At 37.1% G+C, this 20,739-nt stretch overlaps 3 protein-coding genes across 6 annotated transcripts; 2 read left to right on the top strand and 1 right to left on the bottom strand.

Moving 5' to 3' along the window:
• Nucleotides 1-1,402: 1,402 nt before the first annotated feature.
• On the top strand, nt 1,403-2,218 carry LOC108243709 (hemoglobin subunit beta-B-like). Its single transcript, XM_017429324.3, has 3 exons — nt 1,403-1,566; nt 1,703-1,925; nt 2,019-2,218. The coding sequence occupies exons 1-3, from the start codon at nt 1,475-1,477 to the stop codon at nt 2,148-2,150; spliced, it is 447 nt and encodes a 148-aa protein (XP_017284813.1). The 5' UTR covers nt 1,403-1,474; the 3' UTR covers nt 2,151-2,218.
• Nucleotides 2,219-3,279: 1,061 nt separating this feature from the next.
• nprl3 (NPR3-like, GATOR1 complex subunit) lies at nt 3,280-13,421 on the top strand. Of its 4 annotated transcripts, none has more exons than XM_017429280.3 (15): nt 3,280-3,390; nt 3,475-3,719; nt 4,111-4,180; nt 5,185-5,223; nt 5,921-6,053; nt 7,333-7,407; nt 7,999-8,152; nt 8,316-8,397; nt 8,499-8,636; nt 9,510-9,666; nt 9,983-10,089; nt 10,348-10,477; nt 11,033-11,222; nt 11,312-11,504; nt 12,647-13,421. In XM_017429280.3, exons 2-15 carry the CDS (start codon nt 3,527-3,529, stop codon nt 12,810-12,812), a joined length of 1,827 nt encoding a protein of 608 aa, XP_017284769.1. In that variant the 5' UTR covers nt 3,280-3,390; nt 3,475-3,526; the 3' UTR covers nt 12,813-13,421. The 4 variants fall into 4 exon arrangements, with proteins under 4 accessions (XP_017284769.1, XP_017284771.1, XP_017284773.1 ...); XM_017429281.2 differs by having other exon boundaries at nt 3,309-3,341; XM_017429282.3 differs by having other exon boundaries at nt 3,297-3,719; nt 8,319-8,397.
• Nucleotides 13,195-15,952, bottom strand: mpg (N-methylpurine DNA glycosylase). Its single transcript, XM_017429320.3, has 3 exons — nt 15,526-15,952; nt 14,275-14,479; nt 13,195-14,024 (listed from the first exon to the last, which is right to left on the bottom strand). Exons 1-3 carry the CDS (start codon nt 15,778-15,780, stop codon nt 13,618-13,620), a joined length of 867 nt encoding a protein of 288 aa, XP_017284809.1. The 5' UTR covers nt 15,781-15,952; the 3' UTR covers nt 13,195-13,617.
• Nucleotides 15,953-20,739: the final 4,787 nt, after the last annotated feature.

Below are 20,739 nucleotides of genomic sequence, written 5' to 3'. Positions count from 1 at the left end.
AATTAGTTGTTGTTCTGCTCCAAAATTCAATTTCAAATTTCTTTTTTGCAGACATATGTACTGTTCCCCTGACAGAACCTTTAACAAGAAGTCTTAAATACTTTTAAATGAACAACTTGTACAGTATCTGATAATTTGTCATGTAACAGATGGTGATCAAATGTCTTGTTTTACTGCTGTCGTTTTATGATCGGGTTTACCCTGAACTTGGCAACGCCCACTCAGACACCGAAAGCCTTCAGTTTACTCAGTTGATGACCAATAAGGTAATCAATCTCACTGTTGTCTCCTACGGCTGCCGTAATGTTGGCTTTGTGCTCTTTCACCTGTCAACACAGAACAAACCACTATCTTTGTTTCTTACTGAATTTTATTATTGCTCCTTTTTGTCATTTGCATTATTTTATTTTCTCATTTATTTGCATATTCCTGGACCATTTATGTGTACAGCACTTTGATCAACTCCTGTACTTGTACTAACTGTACTTGACTTGGTCAGTGGGCATGTGGTCAAAGCAATTGAATGGGATTAACATTAATAACAAAGTTAATTCAAAGTCAGAAGGAAAGAAAAGTGAAGTAAAATATTTCCCATTGCCTCAGCCCCAATCTCTTCCCACTATGAGTTCTAGTTTCTGCCAAAAAGGCAACAGGAAAGACTTGTCCTTTCCAAACAGACTCATATCTGCCTTCTCTCCTGAGTTATACCCCACATTCTGATTTCACAATTTAGATGAAAACAATTTGATGCTTACTTTGAAGGAAATTCTAATCTAACAGCACCACATATAAAATCTACAACACATCGTTGACAAAATGTTCCATTTTTTAGATGAAAGTAGCCACACCCTGTTCTCAACTACTATATTTCAGTTTGAGAGGACTTGTGTTTTTGTTGTTTAATTAGACAAAAACAGGAATTGAGCATATTTAGGAACAGATCTACAACAGTGCTGAAGAGTTTCTTTTAACAAATAAAGCTTTTTATAAAGGGTGGCTATTTTGTAAACTATTGTTTTTCATCAGAAAACTGTGAGAAATGAAGAAATGTCAGAATTACACGAATGTCTTGAGAGTATTCTACTAATATGTTTGGATTATATAGTTTGAAAAATGGTAAAATATGAACATAAAAACTGGACCCTTGTGTCATTCTGTAATATATAAAGTATAAATGTATGTCCTAATTTATCTTTTTTAACTTCACATATAAAAGTTTGTCAGCCTTGATATATGAAGGCTATAAAACTAATTTGTTTATTTTTCTTATCAGCCTTTCCCAGAAGGTGTATTAGCAATGATAACCATTAAGGGTATAACCCAATATTGCACCGACTCTCCTCCAATCAGACGCCTCCTGAGCAGAGAGGAGTGGCGTTGTGGTATTAATAAAAAGCTCTAAGATTGGCCTTCTCTAAAGTTTTTGATCAGAAACTCTTCTTTGTAGAATAAAACCAAGCCTAAACCCGTCACCATGGTTGAGTGGACAGATGCTGAGCGCAAGGCCATCACCGGCCTGTGGGGAAAGATTGATGTGGGAGAGATTGGACCCCAGGCCCTTTGCAGGTGACCCTTCCACACATTTTAATTCATGCATGTTGTAAACCTTCACAGGTTTTTTTTTAACCCTTTTTTATGCTTCTAGCCACATGCCCTGTAAAAATAAATAATTTAAAATGTTTTTTTTTTCTTTCCACATTAGGCTTTTGGTGGTGTGCCCCTGGACTCAGAGACACTTCGGAGCTTTCGGAAACCTCTCCACCTACGCCGCCATTTGTGGAAACGCTAAGGTGGCCAACCACGGAAAGGTCGTGATGGGTGGACTGGAAACCGCTGTGAAGAACTTGGACAACATCAAGAACGCCTACGCCAACCTGAGCATTATGCACTCCGAGAAGCTCCATGTGGATCCCGACAACTTCAGGGTATGTTTTTTTTTCCTTAATCATTCAGAGGACACATTTCAGTGCGTTAAAGTGCAGTTAAACAAATTCACTGTCACATTCTTCTTATTTTAGGCTCTGGCTGAATGCATCAGCGTGTGTGTGGCAGCCAAGCTAGGCCCCAGCGTCTTCACCCCTGCAGCTCAGGAGGCCTGGCAGAAGTTCCTGGCTGTGGTCGCCTCTGCCCTGGGCAGACAGTACCACTAAGTGTCTTCATTAACTTCCAAAATTGCACCATTTGCTGTCTTGAGGCTGTTGCAAACTACAAATAAAAATATAAAAATATATATTTATTTGTTGTTGTTTCTTTGTTTAATTGTAACCTTAATTATAATCCATTTGCATTTAGTCTCCTCTAACATCCTTTTAGAGTGATGATTATTGATTCAAATAAATAAAATAAATTTAAATAAAGCTATCATAAGCTGTACAATCCTAACATAACCACAGAAGCAACATGGACTGTTCAACGAAAGGGTGTTTTTGCAAGGGTTTGTAAGTAGAAACAAAAATTTTCTTCATAAAATAAGATCAAGTTTATATTGCCTCACCAAGGTTAATGAAGGTAAAAAAAAACAGACCATAACAATGCATGATGCATTTTATTTAAATATTTACATTGCATTTTCCGAGAATAAACACTGTTGGTCATTTGACTTCTCTGAAATAGTTATTTTGATATAAAAGACGAGGCAATGTGATTTTAACAATAACAGAGCATTAAGAGAAATTTGCAGGCTCTCACATAAACCATTGTTTAAATTTTGCAACTGCTACACAGCACTAAGTGTCTTGTCCTTTTTCAATTAATCCCAAAACTCTACTTAATGGCCTTAGGAAAGTTTCATCTTTTTTTTTTTTATCTTAACCCTAGAATTTAGGTTAAATACGGGTTACAGTGACCAGAATTCAAAAAGCTAACTTACAAATATCAGAGCAACAGTTTTGTATGAAGCTTATTCCCAACATAGTATAACAATACTGTCTGGTACCCATGTATTTGGCACACTAAGTTTCAAGAGTGTCAAATGCGCCATCTATCGGTTAGGGCCTATAAACTAATTCAGCCCTAAAATCTGAAATGTTTGTCAGAGATTTAAAACTTTCAAATGATCTTTTTTATATATTTATTAGGGGAAATTAGGAGTATGTGATCTTCTGGAAAAAAATACAGGAACGTCAGGAAAAATACGGTTCAAAAATGCACCTTGACTTAACTCCTCAGCCATTAAGTCGGCTCAAATCACTAAACTATATTTATGATTAATATTCTACATTTTTCTGGTTGTATGAGAAGAACGTTGCCCCTTTTGGAAGCAGGCGGAACTTACAGCCGACTTCCTTTTTCCAGACAACATTTTTAAAGGTGACGCATAACAATGTGAATAAAATAGATGGGTGAGCGGCTAGACTCGTAGAGTAAAAGTGTTTTTAATGTATTTTTATGGTCAGTGTATTCGTACTGTAAACATTAACAAAAACTAATGCAAAGTGCAGATGAAACAAACTAACTTGCTGTTTTTTTTTTCAGACACTCCTAACTGTGTCTCAGCTAACGACACGTTAGCTAGAATGCTAACACGATGCTAAATCCATTAGTCGGGTCACCAGATGACTCAAGATCAATGTACCGTCAGTCACAAAATAACTTTTACAAAAGTGGTGATAAAACCAGCCCTATTAGCGTGATATTGGTTAGCTCAGGCAGCCGAGGGAACAAACTTCTTTTTCGGTATCCCTTCCAAAGAGTCGATGAATGTCCGTCATCCCTCTCAGGTAGGATAAAGCTATCAGAACCCTGCCTTTTAATGTATCAGTTTATGTAGTTACACGTTTATATATTCATATAATATCTGCACAGCTTCGTGACAAACTTTGTTTCTTTTAATTGAGTGTGGGGTTATGTTTGTGTGAGAATAGGTTTGGTTTAAGATCCTCAAAAACTGCATGTTATTTTACTGATGCCTTAAATAAGTAGGAGAAAATAATAACATAAATGAGGTAACTTTAAGGAAGTACATGAATGTCATCGGCAAGTTAAATCAAGAAGTCGCAGTTTTGATTCCTCGTGTAGGATGTGGGCATGTGAAAACATTAGAAAACTGCATTAAAACACAGAGGCCGTTACTTTTACATTTACTAACTAATGCTCATTTCTGTCCTCAAGCAAAGCAACGAAACCCATATGCACTGAATGTAACCGGGGATGTTCTTGAAGATCAAGATGGCGATTCAAGGTATACAGTTTATTTTCTCAACTTATAAAGGATTTATCAATTTATCTCAACAGACAAAGCCAATTCTGTTGTAGAGATTAGATTTTTAGTTAATATAACTTATTTTCATTGCTTTCGATTTCCTTTCTCTCTACAAAATGAGGCTTTACGTCAATAAATTATATTAATATTCTATATATAGCTTCTATATCATATTCTGAAGTAAACAACTTCATCCAGTGCAGTGTAAAGCAACTTACATACATGTATATACATATAATTGTAATAATTATGTCACCAGTTTAGAAAAACAAAAACCAGCCTGTAAGCATTAATGTTGTCATTTTGTTTTGAATGTTTCCCACAGTATGTTGATTTTAATATTTAAGAAAAAGCAGACAAAAGGCTGCAGGAGTTGCTGATTATAAAAACCTAAACACAATTAACACACATTTTTATCTTGTTGTACGTTTGTGTCTGTCTGTGTCTAAAAAATACACTAGGAATGAACTGAGGAATGCTTTAATGTCCTTTTTTATTAAAGTTTCATTTTGTTGCCACTTCACAGACGGCGATGTCAGTCTGTTTTTGCCTAAGTTGCCTTGGACCTTTTGAAGAACAGCGTAAAATGATTGCCATTTTAGATAAACTTGTTTCATTTCTTTCTAATTAAATTTTGTTTGAAATCTGTTTCTCTTTAAAGCTGTTTCTTTGGCTTACCTTTATGTAAAAAAAGCTCAAATAAAGAAATGTGTCGATATTATCAACACTAAATCATGTACTTTAGTTTAAATGCATCAACTTAAAAATGTTTCATGCTGTTTTAGGGACTCATTGTCAGAAGTATTAGAATTAATGCTCATGAATCAACATACAAACCTGCGTTTTCACATCACATTATCACATGTTTGTTTGGGTAGCTTTAATGTCCATATTATGCATTTAGCCCAACTCTGTGTGTTGCATTTTCCCTTTTGTTTGCTTTTTTTTTTTCTTCTTTTTTTGTGGCCCAATCCCCATTTCAGGGAGCAATCTCCACTAACTGACGAACAGTTGGTAGCAGGGTAAGACCAAATGATTCTGAAGCACCTTTCCTTTTCCTAGACCGCCCCTGTCTTTTTACCTCTTCTTTTCTGTTTTGTGCCCTGTATGGATCTCCAGCCCTGTTCTTAGTTAAACCCCTGTAAATAATCAGCAGAGGATGAAACCATGCTTGCACTAAAATCCTCAGCTCAAAACCAGTTTTAATTGACAGAATTTATTTTTTTTTAGCATGTAGATTCTGTAATAAAGGACAAAACATCAAATGCAAGCTACAGTTCAGCCAATACTGCTCATTTCTGTTTTCAAATTATGGTGGTGGAGTAAGTCCATAGTTTAATTTTTTTCTGGAAGTTAACACTTTAATTTTTTTACCTCTTTGATTGCAGCATGAGTTTACTTCAGTCAAACCAGCATGAATTTTTCACATTCCTCATTCGTAAACCATCCAAACCTCACTTTTTCTGCCAGGAAAGCTTCTTCCTTTTCCTTCTCCAGTCGCCACACAGTCATTTTAATTGTTTTAATGTTTAATGTAATTGTTAAAATCCATTAAAGCCAGCTACATTTAATTAATGCAACTTCTTTTACAAACTTGAATGGGAAAACTGGACGCAAACAGATAATTTAAACTTTCTCACTTGCCTCAACTTTTCCTGTTCTCTGTTCCCACTTTGCACAGTTTCTCACTGAGTCTTGTTTTTTTTTTTTTGTTTTTAGGTTTTCTGACATCATCCTGGCCACCATCCTGGCCACCAAGTCTGATATGTGTGGAAAGAAGTTTGAACTGAAGATTGACAATGTTCGATTTGTGGGGCACCCCACGCTCCTTCAGCACTCTCCTATCATCCAGGTAGGGAGATGTTGTTGATATTTGCCCAAAACGGAGCCCTAAATATGAGTAAATAGTTGTAGAAAATACTTGTTAGATAATAATATCACCAGACTTACGTTGAATAATGAAGCAGTATTTCACAAACGAGGTCTCAGTATTTTCTGGCCAATAATCTTTTAATACTATATATTAAAATATATATTAAATATATATATTTATATAGTTTTGCTGACAGTATTCAAATAGCTCAACAGCAAAAACACAAAAACTCTAATTTAGTGAATGAAAATTACATTTGCTGCTCCTGTTGCCTCTGTTGATAGAACCTGTGACCCATCTGAGAAAAGCTTCTGATAATCACTGTAATTACTGCTGTCTTTAGTGTAGTAATTTTGAATTAGATCCACTGTATTATTTCTTTGTTTGCTGTTTAGTAGCTCCATGTTCACTCGAGCATCAATGTGTCCAGGCAGGCCTCACAGGGCTAAAGACAAATAGGAGAAAAAAAACAGTAATTTCAAGAGGTTCATGATGTTCTTTAAAGACTGGAACTGCATCTATTGTTCTTACACAAATCCTCAGTTTAATAACCTGAAAAGCATTTAGGTCCGACAGCACTGACTTGGCCACTGATCTGATCTTTTTTTTTTCTTTTTTGCCCAAACTGTCAATACTTCACGTTCTTTCCTTCCCCACATTTATTTGAAGAAAAGGACTTAGTGTATGAGTTTAATTGTAGCTGTTTGACTTCTTTTACCTAATTAGGAAACTGTTGTAAATGGCCAGCCATTTAGCTGTGCTGTTAAGGTATTTTACTGGCTGTAGAGATAGTAAAAATATGTAGAAAACATAAAATAATTCAATATTTTTTGATATTATTATCACATGAAAAGAACCAATTGTTTCTGTGCTGTAATGAATTATAAAAACACAAAGCCAAATTACAAAACATTGTGTTGAAGTTTATTTTTTAATCATTTTAATAGCAAAATTAAAAGAAAAGTCTGCTTTGTTGCTATTTTTATACTTATAAACAGATTGTCTGTTATTGTTGCTTATTTTATTTCTTTTCTACTTTGATATTTTAGACAAAGCAATTTTGTAAATCTAAAACTAAAAGCTGTGAGGAGACTTTTATAAAAATAAATATTTGTTGCCTCACAGTTATTTCATATGTTTGTCAACCCAACTAATGACCATATCACAAATAAGATGCCAGACTGCTGACCCACTTTCTCTCAGGAAGATGTATTTATTTTTGCAGCATTTAAACATTTTGTTTTTTTTATCATTACAGGTTTCAAAAACAGATCCTTCGCCTAAGAGGGAAATGCCTACAATGATTTTGTTTAATGTGGTGTTTGCACTAAGGGTAAGAAAAGTTTTATATGATTTATGTTTTAATTTTAAATCATCGTTTGTGCCAGCTTTGGTATAAATGTTAATTAAAGCCTAAGTGTTATATCAACAGTTTTACGTATTTTAGCTGATTGTGGGTGGGACGCTTCAGGTTTGTGTTCTGTTAATCAGTATTCTTTGAATGGGAGGGGTGCTTCATGTGATAACACTTCACTATCAGTGACAACATGAGACCTGCAGGAGGAGGGGGCAGGTTTTTCTGCGTAATCATGCTGCCCAATAAGGTGCAGCCTAGTTCCTGCCCGAGCTGAGTCATGCTACTCTGCAAGTCCCCGCTCAGATGAGGCTAAAAGTGCTCTGTCATGTTTTGTGCACAATATATCCCCAGCAACTGAATTAGTTCTGCTTAAAATGCCTCCAAAGCAAAATTCCTTCTAAACTTTTATAACAAGACCGTTTGTTTAAACAATTTCATATTTTTTGTGTGTTTCTTATTTTCTCCTTTCATCCATCTGTTCGTCTGAAAGGGCACAAAGGTTGTATTTGTACGTGCAGAATATTTGGTCACACAAAGCTGTCTGCGTTTCATTGTTTGCCACTTTAGGCAAACGCTGACCCGTCCGTGATCTGCTGCATGCACAACCTGTCTCGGCGCATCGCTATAGCCCTGCAGCACGAGGAGCGCCGCTGCCAGTACCTGACCAGGGAGGCCAAGCTCATGCTGGCTGTCCAGGATGAGATCACCACCATGACGGAGAGTGAGAAGTCTCAGAATTCACATCAGATTTCAAGCTACATTACATATTACATTTTTCATCTTTAAATTTTAATCTTTTAAATATCTTGACTGTTTGCTAACTTTGGGCATGATATTTCATGCTGGATTATGTTTTAACTGTGGCTCCTCTCTCCTGCTGTCAGCAGACGGAGGCCCACAGTCACCATTTAGACAAATTCTTCCCAAATGTAAACTAGCCAGGGACTTAAAGGAGGCTTATGACAGGTCTGTGTTTTAACACGTTGTAATTTATTCATTGCTTTATTCTGACGTTGAAGAAGTTATATTTTTTTACAAAGCTGATAAAGATAATGATCCTCTTTCAGCCTTTGTACAACTGGTGTGATGCGACTTCATATTAACAGCTGGCTGGAGGTGAGCTTCTGTTTACCACATAAGATCCACAGAATTGGTGGGAACTATATACCCCCAGAGGCACTGGAGCGCAGCCTAAAGGCTATAAGGTAATACGAGCTATAAGGTTTTTTTTTGGTTTCTCAGCTGCATCATTTTATTTGACCATCACTTTACAACAAACAACATATTTGCAATAAATCACACAGGAAAGACTATTTTCTGAACTGTTCTATGTAAAATAAAAGTGAAAATCCTTCTTATACTTCTAAAGATGATATTAAATACTCAAATACTCCACCCAGTAAACCACTTCTAAGTTACTACAAATATTATTACAGTTAAATATTCCTTTCCTCTTGACGTATCAGACTCGTTATATTGAAGGAAAGTCACACAAAATGCAGCTACTCTGTGACAGTTGTAAGAAATATAGGAGTGCAAATATTCTTGCTCAGCATGGAGAAAGGAAAAGGACAGATTACATGTAATTAAGTTTTAACTCAAGTCCACACAAACTCACACTGACAGAAAGATGAGCAGCCAGTGTAAAAATTTACTTCTGTTCAAAACACATATCTAAAATGTCCCTTTGATCCATGTTTTTGGGTGCATGTTCATATTTATAATAATAATGAATATGTATAGCGCCTTTCATGAAACCCAAGGATGCTTTACAAAGAAGAACAAGCTAAAAAACTAAGAAATAAAATAACAGTAAAATGAGCAACATAGGAAGTAGGACGTTCAGGGACCTGGGAAGAGTTAAATTGTTTGCTTTGATGATTTTCTTTTATTCCTTTTATATTTAATGTTTAAATATTATACTTTATTACCTTGTTGTTTTGCTTAAGTGTAAACCACTTTGTTCACCTTGTTAAAGTTTGATGCTGACACTGAAGCTGAGTTAGATACGTCATGTAAAACCCTCCCCTGACCATCATTTGTAAATGACAAGCAGTGTGGTATCTCTGGTCCTGCAGGCCCTACCATGCCCTGCTGCTGCTGGAGAGCGACAAGGCGCTGCTCAGCGAACTGCCGCTGGACTGCTCACCTGCGATGGTCCGCCTGATAAAAACCTGCTCAGCAGTGAAAAACCTGCAGCAGCTTGCACAGGACGCCGACCTGGCTTTGCTTCAGGTGCCAAACAGAAAAAACTGCTTTCATATTCCCTGCATCACTCTGTACAACAGATATATTTAAGGAGTATTTTAAGAAGCAAAAGGTTTAGCTGTTCTTTTTAAAACATCTTCTTTTAAAATGATAAAAATATGAGAAAATCTTTCGGCAGAGCTTATTGTATTTTTAATGCCTTACTGCCCTCTAGTGGACAATCTGTGGTATATCCATTTGTGATACATAACCCAACATTATCTTTTATTTAGTTTCCTTTTTTAATTTAGATCCTGCTACTCCACATTATATACAGTAGATAACGTTTTATTTCCTCTCTCAGATCTTTCAAATTGCTGCTCACTTGGTTTATTGGGGCAAAGCGATCATCATCTACCCACTGTGTGAGAATAACGTCTACATGCTGTCACCTCATGCCAACATCTCCCTGTAAGCATGTAACACTGATGTAGTTCCAGTTTAAAGAACTAAATAATCATTATAATACAAAGCATGTATATATAGTATTGCCTTTTAAAACAGATCCTGTATTAAATTTTGAAGACTTATTTATTTCATTGTGTGTTTTATTAAAATATGGTCACTGACAGAAGTTTTTCTTCTGACCAGAACTACTATTACATTTAAAATGTGTTAATGAAAAAGCTCTGTCATGAAGAATATTATGTGTTGTTTGTCTTTGAACAGATACTCCCCATTGGCTGAGCAGTTTGCTCAGCAGTTTTCTGGCCATGATCTGCCCTCCATGTTAGCGAAATTTTCATTGCCCGTCTCACTAGCCGAGTTCAGAAACCCTCTGGAGGCTCCGGCGCAGGAGGTAGGATTATTTGTTGTAGCAGGTGAAAGATGAGACATTTTCTACAACTTATTTGTAAAATAAACTATGATGAGTGTAGAAAAAGAATGCCAAAATATCACTGACTCCCTAAGACATTTTAATCACAGTTGTTTGTATAAGTGAAATAATTATTGCATTATGCATAGTTTTTGTTTCAAAATAAAGAAGAAAATGAGCAGAAGTCTTGTAAATTAATTTGACATAAGTTTTTAGACTGATGTTGTTCAGTCAAATGCTGTCCATCTTTTTAGTCTTTTGAAACTGAAAGTTATGACCAAATGGTATGTTTAATTAAAACTTTTCACAGTTTACTAAAATGGACATCATGGTATATTAAAAAAGCCAAAACTAGTGGTTTTACTGCTGGGGGGGAAAAATTGAAACCAAAATAAATATGTAAGAAACAACTGTTTCATTTAATTATTATATTTTGTTTGAATAAATGTTTTTTAAATTAGAATGAAATCATTTTATAATAGTGTATTAACACTTAAAATCAGCTATAATTCAGTTTGCTGCTCTGCCTCTGACCAGGCCCAGTTGATCCAGATGGTGGTGTGGATGCTTCAGCACCGCCTGCTTATCCAGCTGCACACGTATGTTTGCCTTCTGGTACCGCCCAGTGAAGATGAGCCCGGACTGAGGGACGAAGAGCTCCCTCTGGCTGCCCGGGTGGGAGGCCGGAGTCTCAGCACCCCGAGCGCTCTTAGTTTTGGTTCACCAAGTAGGTCCTCCCTCGTGTCTGTCCTCTTCTCTCAGAGGGAGAACAGATGGTCGTGAATCTTTGACCGTTTGTCTTCTCTGTGTGCGCAGCGAGCAGCGATGACATGACTTTAACCAGTCCCAGTATTGAAAATTCCAGTGCAGAACTGGTGCCTGGTGGAGACTCGCCACTCAACAAAAGGATGACAGAAACGCAGCTTACAAGTCTGTCAGAGCACGAGAGGCAGGTTATACTTAACATCCCAGCTGCACAAAATCCTGAGGATCTGCGAATGTTTGCCAGGTAATTTGGTGACTTCAACATTGTGTTTGTACTTTCTTTGTGTACACATTACTGCATTTACTACATGAATTACGCTACATCTTAGTTTCATTGGGTTCACGTCATATAAAGCCACAAAATGCAAACAAGTCATAGCTATACGTTTCATTTTTGTTCTCATTTGGCCAATGAAGACTGGGTGTGCATGTTTGTTTGTTTGTTTGTTGTCTTAGCAAAATATCTCATAAACTGCTTGATGGATTTTAATGAAACTCTCAGAAAGTAATTACTGGATGTACATCTACAACTGAAGAACATTTGGAGTCAACCCAATTCATGATGGCCGCCACAGCCAACACTAAAATGGCCGTAGTTCAGTCAATTTTACAGATATTTAGCTCAAATTTGGTGGCTGAGACTAAATCACAACACATATTTAAAGGACTATACGTTCTACAACATCTTTGCTTAAAACATTAGCTATCAGCATCAACCTTATTTATCTGTTAGCAAAATATCTCATGAACCACTGGGCAGATTTGAATGAAACTCTGAGGTGAACATTGGATGTACATACATTCAAGATGGCCACCACGGCTAACTGACATTAGCAAATACAAACATGGCAATCAGTCAGTTTATAGGTTATTGACCTAAAATTTGATGTGGTAGTAGCTGAGAGTCATTCTCAATACATAAGTTGAGCTCTAGCAGATGAGACAGATCATAAAGTCATTTACGAGGTTTGACCAAAACATCTACAACTCTGTCCCTTCTCATCATAAGATGATCTTAGTTTACCTCTGACATAAAAGACAGCGGGTGATATGCATTCCTTCTAAGAACGCCAGGCCTTTAATTACTCCTTATTTGCCTCCTTGTACATATATGTGCAATAGGTTGGATAAATATGTTATTCTAATTGCTTTTAGGTAAATTTGGGTTAGAGTTAATTTCGCTGTTATTTTGTTAGCATAATAAATAAAATAAAAACATAATAACTGCTAATCAGTGCTGTGAGTTGTCTACGTTACATTGATGAAAAATCTTAATCAAAGCTGCAGAAGTTTCTCTCATTCTTGATTTTCACTGCTAATGACTGAATGAAATTCCGTATTTTTACCTTTTTAATTTATTTTGCCTATTATGTTGACTAATTCCAGACTGCTGCATTATTTCCGGGGGCATCACCACCTGGAAGAAATTATGTACAACGAGAACATGAGACGCTCGCAGCTCAAGACTCTGTTCGACAAGTTCCGCAGTGTCCTCGTGGTGACCAACCACGAGGATCCCATCATTTCCATCTTTCAGTCGCCCATGGATTAGTGGCGCCTAGGCCATCACCGCGCTTGAAAATACGTCAGTTTGAGAGCAGGTCAACCTGTTCGCAGCCAAGTGCTCTTCTTCAAAGACGTTCTTCACATTTGCATTAATGTGTACAAAGTATTCTCTCGTTGAGCCAAATGTTTGTTTACAATATTAAATTATTTTTTACAAACCAGACATGCCTTAAGGGTTGCACTGTGAAGGAGGAGTTATGACTAAATCTCCCCCACCTCACAATCTGTTAGAAAATGATCTGTGCTGGCTTCACAGGGGGTCACAATGATCGTTCCATCCCTTCAGCTACCTCTTTTTAGGAATCTTACAGATGGAAAAACTGCAACAACAACAAAAACCATCAAACAGACTGTTTTTGTTCAGACTGCTGGAGGGAAATGGTGGATCCAGACATCTGTAAAATCACTGAAAGGGACATTTCCCGTGTGTGAATTAGGAAACCGGGGAACTAAATGAGACAGACTACTGAGTGTCTGCATGTATGAATCAGTGTTTTGTTTCCTAACAGGCACTAATAAACTGAATCTGACTTGTCAGTTCTAATTTGTTACTTCACTGAACTACTTTGCATCAATAAACAATGTTTCAAAATTACCCTTTGAAATGGATTTTGATCAGTTAAAATTTCACCATTTTGACACAAACAGAACTGTAAGACTCAGTGTATCTGCACACGACAAACAGAAAATGTAAACAGTTTTATTCTGTCAAAATGTTTAACTTTAAAAAGTGAGCAGATGGAAAAGTAGTTAATTTTCAGTTCTTCCAGTCCTGTTGCAGCCTGCGCATCTCATGGATCGAAATTCTTCATCACATTTCCAGATGGAGACTGTCTCTCTGCCTCTCTGTTCACAACGCTGACACAGGGGTGCCCACGAAGATAAAACCGCCATGGTTTCTTGGCCCACTCCCCGTGGGACTCGATTCCGATGCGTGGAGCTGATACTATATCCTGGGGGTCTGCAGGACTCGTGTTTGGATCGGTCTCCAGCCACACCTCTGGGTCCGAAGCCAAGTCTCTACGGTCAAAACAGCGAGGTATATTTAGGGCCTGGCACAGCTTTGACGGCCCGTTGCAGAGCTCTTTGTCCTTTAGTTGGCGGGCTCCCTCTTTGCGTCTCGCTGCCCTCAGCTCCTTCATGACAGACTGACCCTGGAGGGGCTCCAGAGAGCGCAGCAGCACAGCAGCACCCTCCCCTGAGGAAAAAAAGGGCACACAACATGCATCAATCAGAAAGGCTTCATTATGTCTCCTTAACCTTTCTCTTTTCTAACCAATAATCACAAACAAATATCACTGATAAACAAGCAGCAAATAAACCAGAATATATTAAACAAAAAGAACTTTCCAAAATCTTTTTTGTTTATCATTAAGATCGCATCATTTAAGCATATTAAATATAAATACACACCAAAATGAAGCATCAAAGGTGTGCAATGACTGTACCTTCACTGGACACGTTCATGCAGAGGTAGATCCCATAGATGGGGTACGCGTAGATTGTGCCTGGCTTCATAAACATGGCCGTGTTTCTCTCGGTGCGTTTGCCTCCGGCTGAGTGCGAAGCTTTATCCTCCCCGCCGAGATACGCTTCAGTTTCCACTATTCTCCCCCGCAGCTCCGTTCCATCTGCACACCTGCGGACCAGCACCTGACAGGGAAAGACACATTCTGTTTTGGTCGTGAATTATTCAACAAGCAGGGAAGTTACTTGTGACTTCCAACGATGATAAAAAATCTAAATAAAACATGTTTTGACCGCATTCTGTGCGACGCTTTTGACTTGTTGACAACTTTTGTTTACAGCTGGGGATTTCACCTCCTCACTAGAAGCTCAAATATTTTATTCAGTTTTAAAATGAGAAGCTGCAAAGATAAAAACGAGTAACTGTGTCAATAATACCAATCCGATTAGTCACTAACTTGAATTTTGGCACATTTGAGCAGCATTCCTCTTGAACAAATTACATTAGATGGATTTGTTGGCAGCTGAAGACTACTTATTAAAAACAGAATGAGTCAGGTAAATCCGGCGAAGCTATGCTATCAAATGTCTTTTATTCTTACATAAAAGGGAATATCAGGTTCACGGGGTGGCTGTTATACTCAGGTTTGCATCTTTTACTACTGTTTACAGCATGTGTGTGTACAAGTCAGATAAATAAGCTCAAATGGCAAAGAAATGAAAAAAAAAAGACATCCAATTGTTTTTAGCTTAAATACCAAATGAGTGCAATTACTCTAGTAATATCAAAAGCAGTCCTTTAAAATCTTAATAAAAAAAGAGGGACATGTTTATAAAAATATGTTGTGGTCATTAGGAGAAGGCGTAAAGTCTCAAATAAATCTGTTGATCTTTTATCAGCGTTATAAAATGTGGACTCCTTTGAGTCCACATGGCTGTTATGTTTAATATTCAGTTTTCTAGTTATACTTATTTCACAGAATCTACAATCAGTAACAATTTAGCATAAAGGCTACAACCTTATGCTTAATTATGTCAGTTTTTGACAGGATGTTAGTGTTTTCTTTGAGGAAACAATTGCAGGCATCCACTTATGGCAGATAAGGTGAATCTTAGCTCAAATATAAAATGAAAGGTTTGCAATGATTTTTGTTTTATATTTTTAAACCACATTTTGCTCATAACCCCGCCTCCTCTTAGTACAAAAAAAAGGGTGTGAAGGTGGACTCTACCTTTCCAAGGAAAGCTTTGGCCAAACTGATGCACGGCTGGTTGAAAAAATCCTGCCCCAGTTTGTGCTGAAGGTCACTGTTCTGGTCGAAATAATGGCTTCGCTCAGGCTCAGAACTTTGACTGGTTTCACATTTAATTGTCTGCTTTGGACTGTCAGGTAAAAGTGTCCGTTTCCGGTTTGTACGCGACAAACCCGACTGTGTTCGTGCTGCGGCGGCTGTCAGATCTTGGGTCTTTCTTTTTCTTCCCGCCATAATTAATCTCTAAAGTCAAATACTTCCACGCCGGACTCACTCAGCAATGATGCCTTTATGTATTTCACATACATTTACTCTAATATGTATGGGTTTTAGTGGCTAATCATGCTCGAACAAAGAGAAGACCGTGAGCTCCATCATACCGGAAGTAAACAATTGTTTTGGTTTTTCTTAAAGGGACCGTGCACCAATTTAGCCCAACGTGAAAACAACTGATCAACCATCATGTTGCAGTTTTGGCTGTTTTCTTTAAAAATAAATACATAAATAAAAATCCCTTTTTTCTTTTTCTATTTTAACTTGCTTCTTCCTGCTGAGCAGAACACTTTTTTGCAGCTGTCTTATTGTTTTAGCCTCATTTGGATAATGATTAGTATAAATAGAGTCAGTGTGCTCTTGACTGTCTGAGCTCAGGAACTGGAAGGCGCCAGTTTGGCCCCAAGCACTGTGACTGCATATGGGTCCATGAGGAACACTAATTGTATATGACGTGCTGTGCCACAGACTGCAGCTCCATGAGGAAAGTACAACTGTCCTATTGTTGAGTATAGGCAAAGTGCAGGGAGAGCATATGGCTGAGCGGATTTAGGGCATATAATGTATGTGACTAAATGAAATCAACCAGAGACGGGGGTAAAAAATGTGTTATGGCTCCCTTTTAGAGAGAAGCGACAGTTTAGATAGAATTAAAACTGGGTTGAGATTTAAAAGCATCAATTAAACATGACAAACGTTTATGAACAGCAGCTGCCACAAGAGAGTTCAAATAGATAATATTTATTTATTAATTGTACTGCAGAGACCATCCTCTTTGTTGCAGACATTTGAGGCTTTCCACTGAGATGCAAATCCCTGTAAATGTTGCATCTTTCTCCAAATCACAGGGCTTTTTTATTATTCCATGTTTTTCTTCTGAATACAGCAGCAGCTTCACTCCACTGTGTCATTCTTCAAGCCTCCCTGTGATTCTGGTGTTCGTCCGCCTGCTGTGTCTAATGCTAACAGTGTTCTGCTGTAAATCCCTTTGAACAGATTTGGCTCAGAAATATGCACATATTTTGATAGAGGCAGTTTTAAATTTTCACTCTGGAGCTCAGTTGGTTCTTTGCTGTTGCTCTTGGGTTTAGATCATTTCCAAACACCAAGTTTGACAGAAGCAGGTTCTTTAAAAATGCTGCACAGACAAAAACCCATTCAGTTTTCATCATTTCATCATTTAGATCAGTGGTTCCCAAAGTTGGGGCCCAGACCCCAATGTAGGTCACGAAACACCAAGTAGGGGCTAAATAATCTCAAGATATCAACTTACATTTAAAAATGATTTTTAATAGTATGTTTTTATCATAAAAGGATAAAAACAGTAGTTATAAATAATTTTTAAAAATATTGTGCAGTTAAGACTGTTTATATTGTTTAGGTTATTAGCAGTTTTTGTTTATGGCAAAAGCTCAGATCACAAGCCTTGGTCCCAATCATTTAAAACATTTTAGTGTTTATTGTTTTCAAACACCTTTATACTGATTAAGTTTCTTTACCTTTTTACATGTAATATTAAGTCAAATGCACTTCAGAATCAAATAAAAACAATCTGGATTTACACCAAGCAGCCTGTTACATAAATAAATAAATAAAATGTTATGCTATATATCACATGTTGTATCTTATTTGTTATGCTGATTTATCCAACCACAGTATTTTGATTGATGTCCAAAGTTTTATTTTTGTTTGTTTGTTTGTCAAATTCTGACTTTTAGTCACTGATCTAATATTGAAAAAAATATTTTTTTAAAAACAGCTATGATCAGTAAGGTCTGTATGGCAATTCAGAAATAAATTAAGGCCACATGTTAATGGAATCAAATTAAATAAATATATCTTTACAACACAAATGCTAGATGTTCTTATTATACACTGGATCATAAAGTTTCCTACTGTCTTGATGAAATGCACATTCCAGAGTGAAAGTACTGAGTTTTTTTTAGATTTTCTGTTGTTTTGTTTATAGTCAACAAGTAGTCAATAATAGTATAATTCTGTGGTGTGAGAATGACTTTATGTCTCACAGGAAAACATCCCAATTAGTAATATGAACTCAAAGACTTGTATTGGTTTAACAAGTTTAAGTTCCAGGGGAAAAATTGCTGAGAAGGTTCTGCATAAGTCTTTTGACATGGACTGTTGATTTTGTAAAGGCTGGTGGACTAGTGGAGGCCTTTGTCTGAGACGGCTGGGTTTCCACTGCCTGTCATTGTTGCTGCCACTGATAATCTCAGCAGACACATTTTGGCACTCTGGTTTACTTTTATCTCCAGCAGGCATCTCACTGGTTGTGACGGTGGGTAGAAGCACCAGAGACTCATCTGTTTGCGCAGATGGGCGAGCAGAATGCTGCTCGACTAAAAATATCTGACTAATTTATGAGTCAGAGAAACCATAAATATCTGCAGGGATTTAGATGCACTTGTTTTGCAGAGTTTGTTAAGGAGTTGAAGTTACCATTTGCAATTAAGTTTTTGCTGGTAAATTTTTTTCATACTTGCAACATTGCATAAAATAAAATAAAACTCATAGTTTCATAATAGTACAGACGGATGTTCTTTATTACTAAATAGGTGGCTAAAGATATTACAGTAAACCATAAACTGAAACAAAGAATTTAAATATGAGTTTTGGTTTTGAATGTCAGTACCATTATTGTTAAAATCACACACAATAATTTTATTAAAATAATAATAATATTAATAATAAAACACTTTATCTGCATGAGTTAGATTGCCTCAGTATAAAAGACATTATCTAAAAATTGACATCAGTGGTGGTCTCTATGGGGTATTTGCGGCAATGTATAATATAGTCTTTGAAATGCTAAAATATAATTTTTGTCTCAGTTTGTGGTTAGTTGTTTTATTGTTAATGTGACATCAAATACTACTTTTTGGAAGATCTTTTAGTAGTAGAAAACCTCAACTGATTAGGTTTACAGAGTTTATTTGTTATATGGAATCATATGTAATTTTCAGACATATTTTTATCAAATATATAAACCATTCTACATTGGCCTTTTTAAAGAATTTCTAATCATCCAGTCACTGGCTTTCACAAGGCTATGTTCAATATAAACACATATTTAACCCTGTTCATTTTCTTGTCAAGTATCATTCTCGCAAATAAAAAAAACATAATCATGATGGATTCTGTCCTATCAAGATGTGGTGAACCCCTAGGAGCCATTTACATGCGATGGGATCAATAATTGATGCTAATTAATCATTCAAGAACCCCTTTCCTTGTTTATAGAGCTGGTGTTGTGTCTGCTGCAGCTCTCCCCGACAGATGGGAAAATTCCTTCATTTGTGACCCAGTTCGCACACCGGCTCAAAAAAGACAAGCCTATGAAGAAACAGGCTCTTGTGACCACAAACTTTAACCCAGCCACTGGTATGCACATAATTTGGACCATATGTACGTGGAGATTGTTTATCTGGGACACACACATGGGTTTGTTGTGCTGTGCATTATTTAACCTGAGCTTCATGTTGTACATACAGCTGAATAAATAACCTTATTTATACCGCTTAAATATGAGCTTTATTCTAGGGCCAGTTTAGTAGATCATTAAGAGACAAAAACTTTCAGCAGCGTGCGTGTCCTCTGACCTTTCTCAACCTTCTCTGATAACAGTTTTGTCGTCTCGGCTCACACCTGTCGCTCTCATGCACAGCAGCTGGTGAGTCAGGCAGGGAGTGAGCGTTTGGTCTCAGCTCATATTGGGTTTATCTCAGTAACAAAGAGAAGATAAATCTACACAGAAGCATTTCTGTCATTCTTTGTTTCTTTAATGTCCTCCTTCTGTTGCAGTAGGTTGTCTTTTGCCATTAATATGAAAAAAAACGTGTTTTTTAACCAAATGAAAACCTGCACAAACTTTATTTTATAACAGTGACTCAAGTGTTTGATCAGTGCTGGTAGCCACCAGAACTTAGTCTTGTTTTATTCCAGTTTTGTAGAACCAAAGTGAAACGACTCAGTGATTTTTGAAAAGAGAAGTGGTTATTAACAGTGCCACCCTTGCTGACCCAGAAATGATCACTTTCCTTCTGTCTCTCCGAGCAGAAAAGGAAGCCGCTTATGAAACGTCTGACACGGTTCCTTTGGTTAAACATTATCTCTGCACTCGGCTCTTTTATCTGTGTCTGACTGATGGGCCTTCAGGGAGGACTGAGTGCTCCTTCAGGCCCTTCATGCTTTCAGTAACGCTGCCGTCGACCCAGCTTTAACCCTCTGCAGTCTCACAGGACATTTCATCATTAATTATGGTGACTTTATGGTATATCGGTGAGGGGCTCCTGGTAGATCACTAAATCGTCCTCACAGAAATGAGTACACGTTAAAGAGTTGAAGAAATCTGATTAACTCATTACACTAGTGGAGGTAATATCTCATGTTTATTCTACATTTTACTGTTTGAAGGGTTGCTCATGTTGAACCTTGTGAGTTCACGATGGTTAGAAAAACTAACCTGTTGTTATATGCTGGTGTAGATTCTCAGTCATCCAGGCCATGGTAAATTCAAAAAAAGTTAAAAAACAAAAACAACTGGACTTCTATTCTGTAGCTGAAGACGTTTCGCTTCTCATCCGAGGAGCTTTCTCAATTCAGAAATAGAGAGTGTGGAGTTGAGTTTTTAAAGCTGAGATGTGATGTAAGCTGGACTGCTTGCAAATTGTTCTCACTCTTCTAACAATAGAGGCTCGTTAGGGTCCTTGTTCGTCTGACTCACTGACGTGCCACTCTTGTCACATGAGTGCAGGTGTTAATTGGAGTGAAACTGACTAGGTATCAGGCCTAAAGCTCCATTATATGTTTTTGAAAGCTGGAATCAGAGACCTCCTCTGTTTAATGTTGGTTTCTCCCTTTTGACATAGATGGATTCTTTTACCCCCCTCTCGAACCATC

Source organism: Kryptolebias marmoratus, linkage group LG12 (assembly GCF_001649575.2).
Source record: "Kryptolebias marmoratus isolate JLee-2015 linkage group LG12, ASM164957v2, whole genome shotgun sequence".
Lineage (NCBI taxonomy): Eukaryota > Metazoa > Chordata > Actinopteri > Cyprinodontiformes > Rivulidae > Kryptolebias > Kryptolebias marmoratus.
Note: the sequence above shows the minus strand (reverse complement) of the source record. Positions and strands in the feature narration are given on the sequence as shown.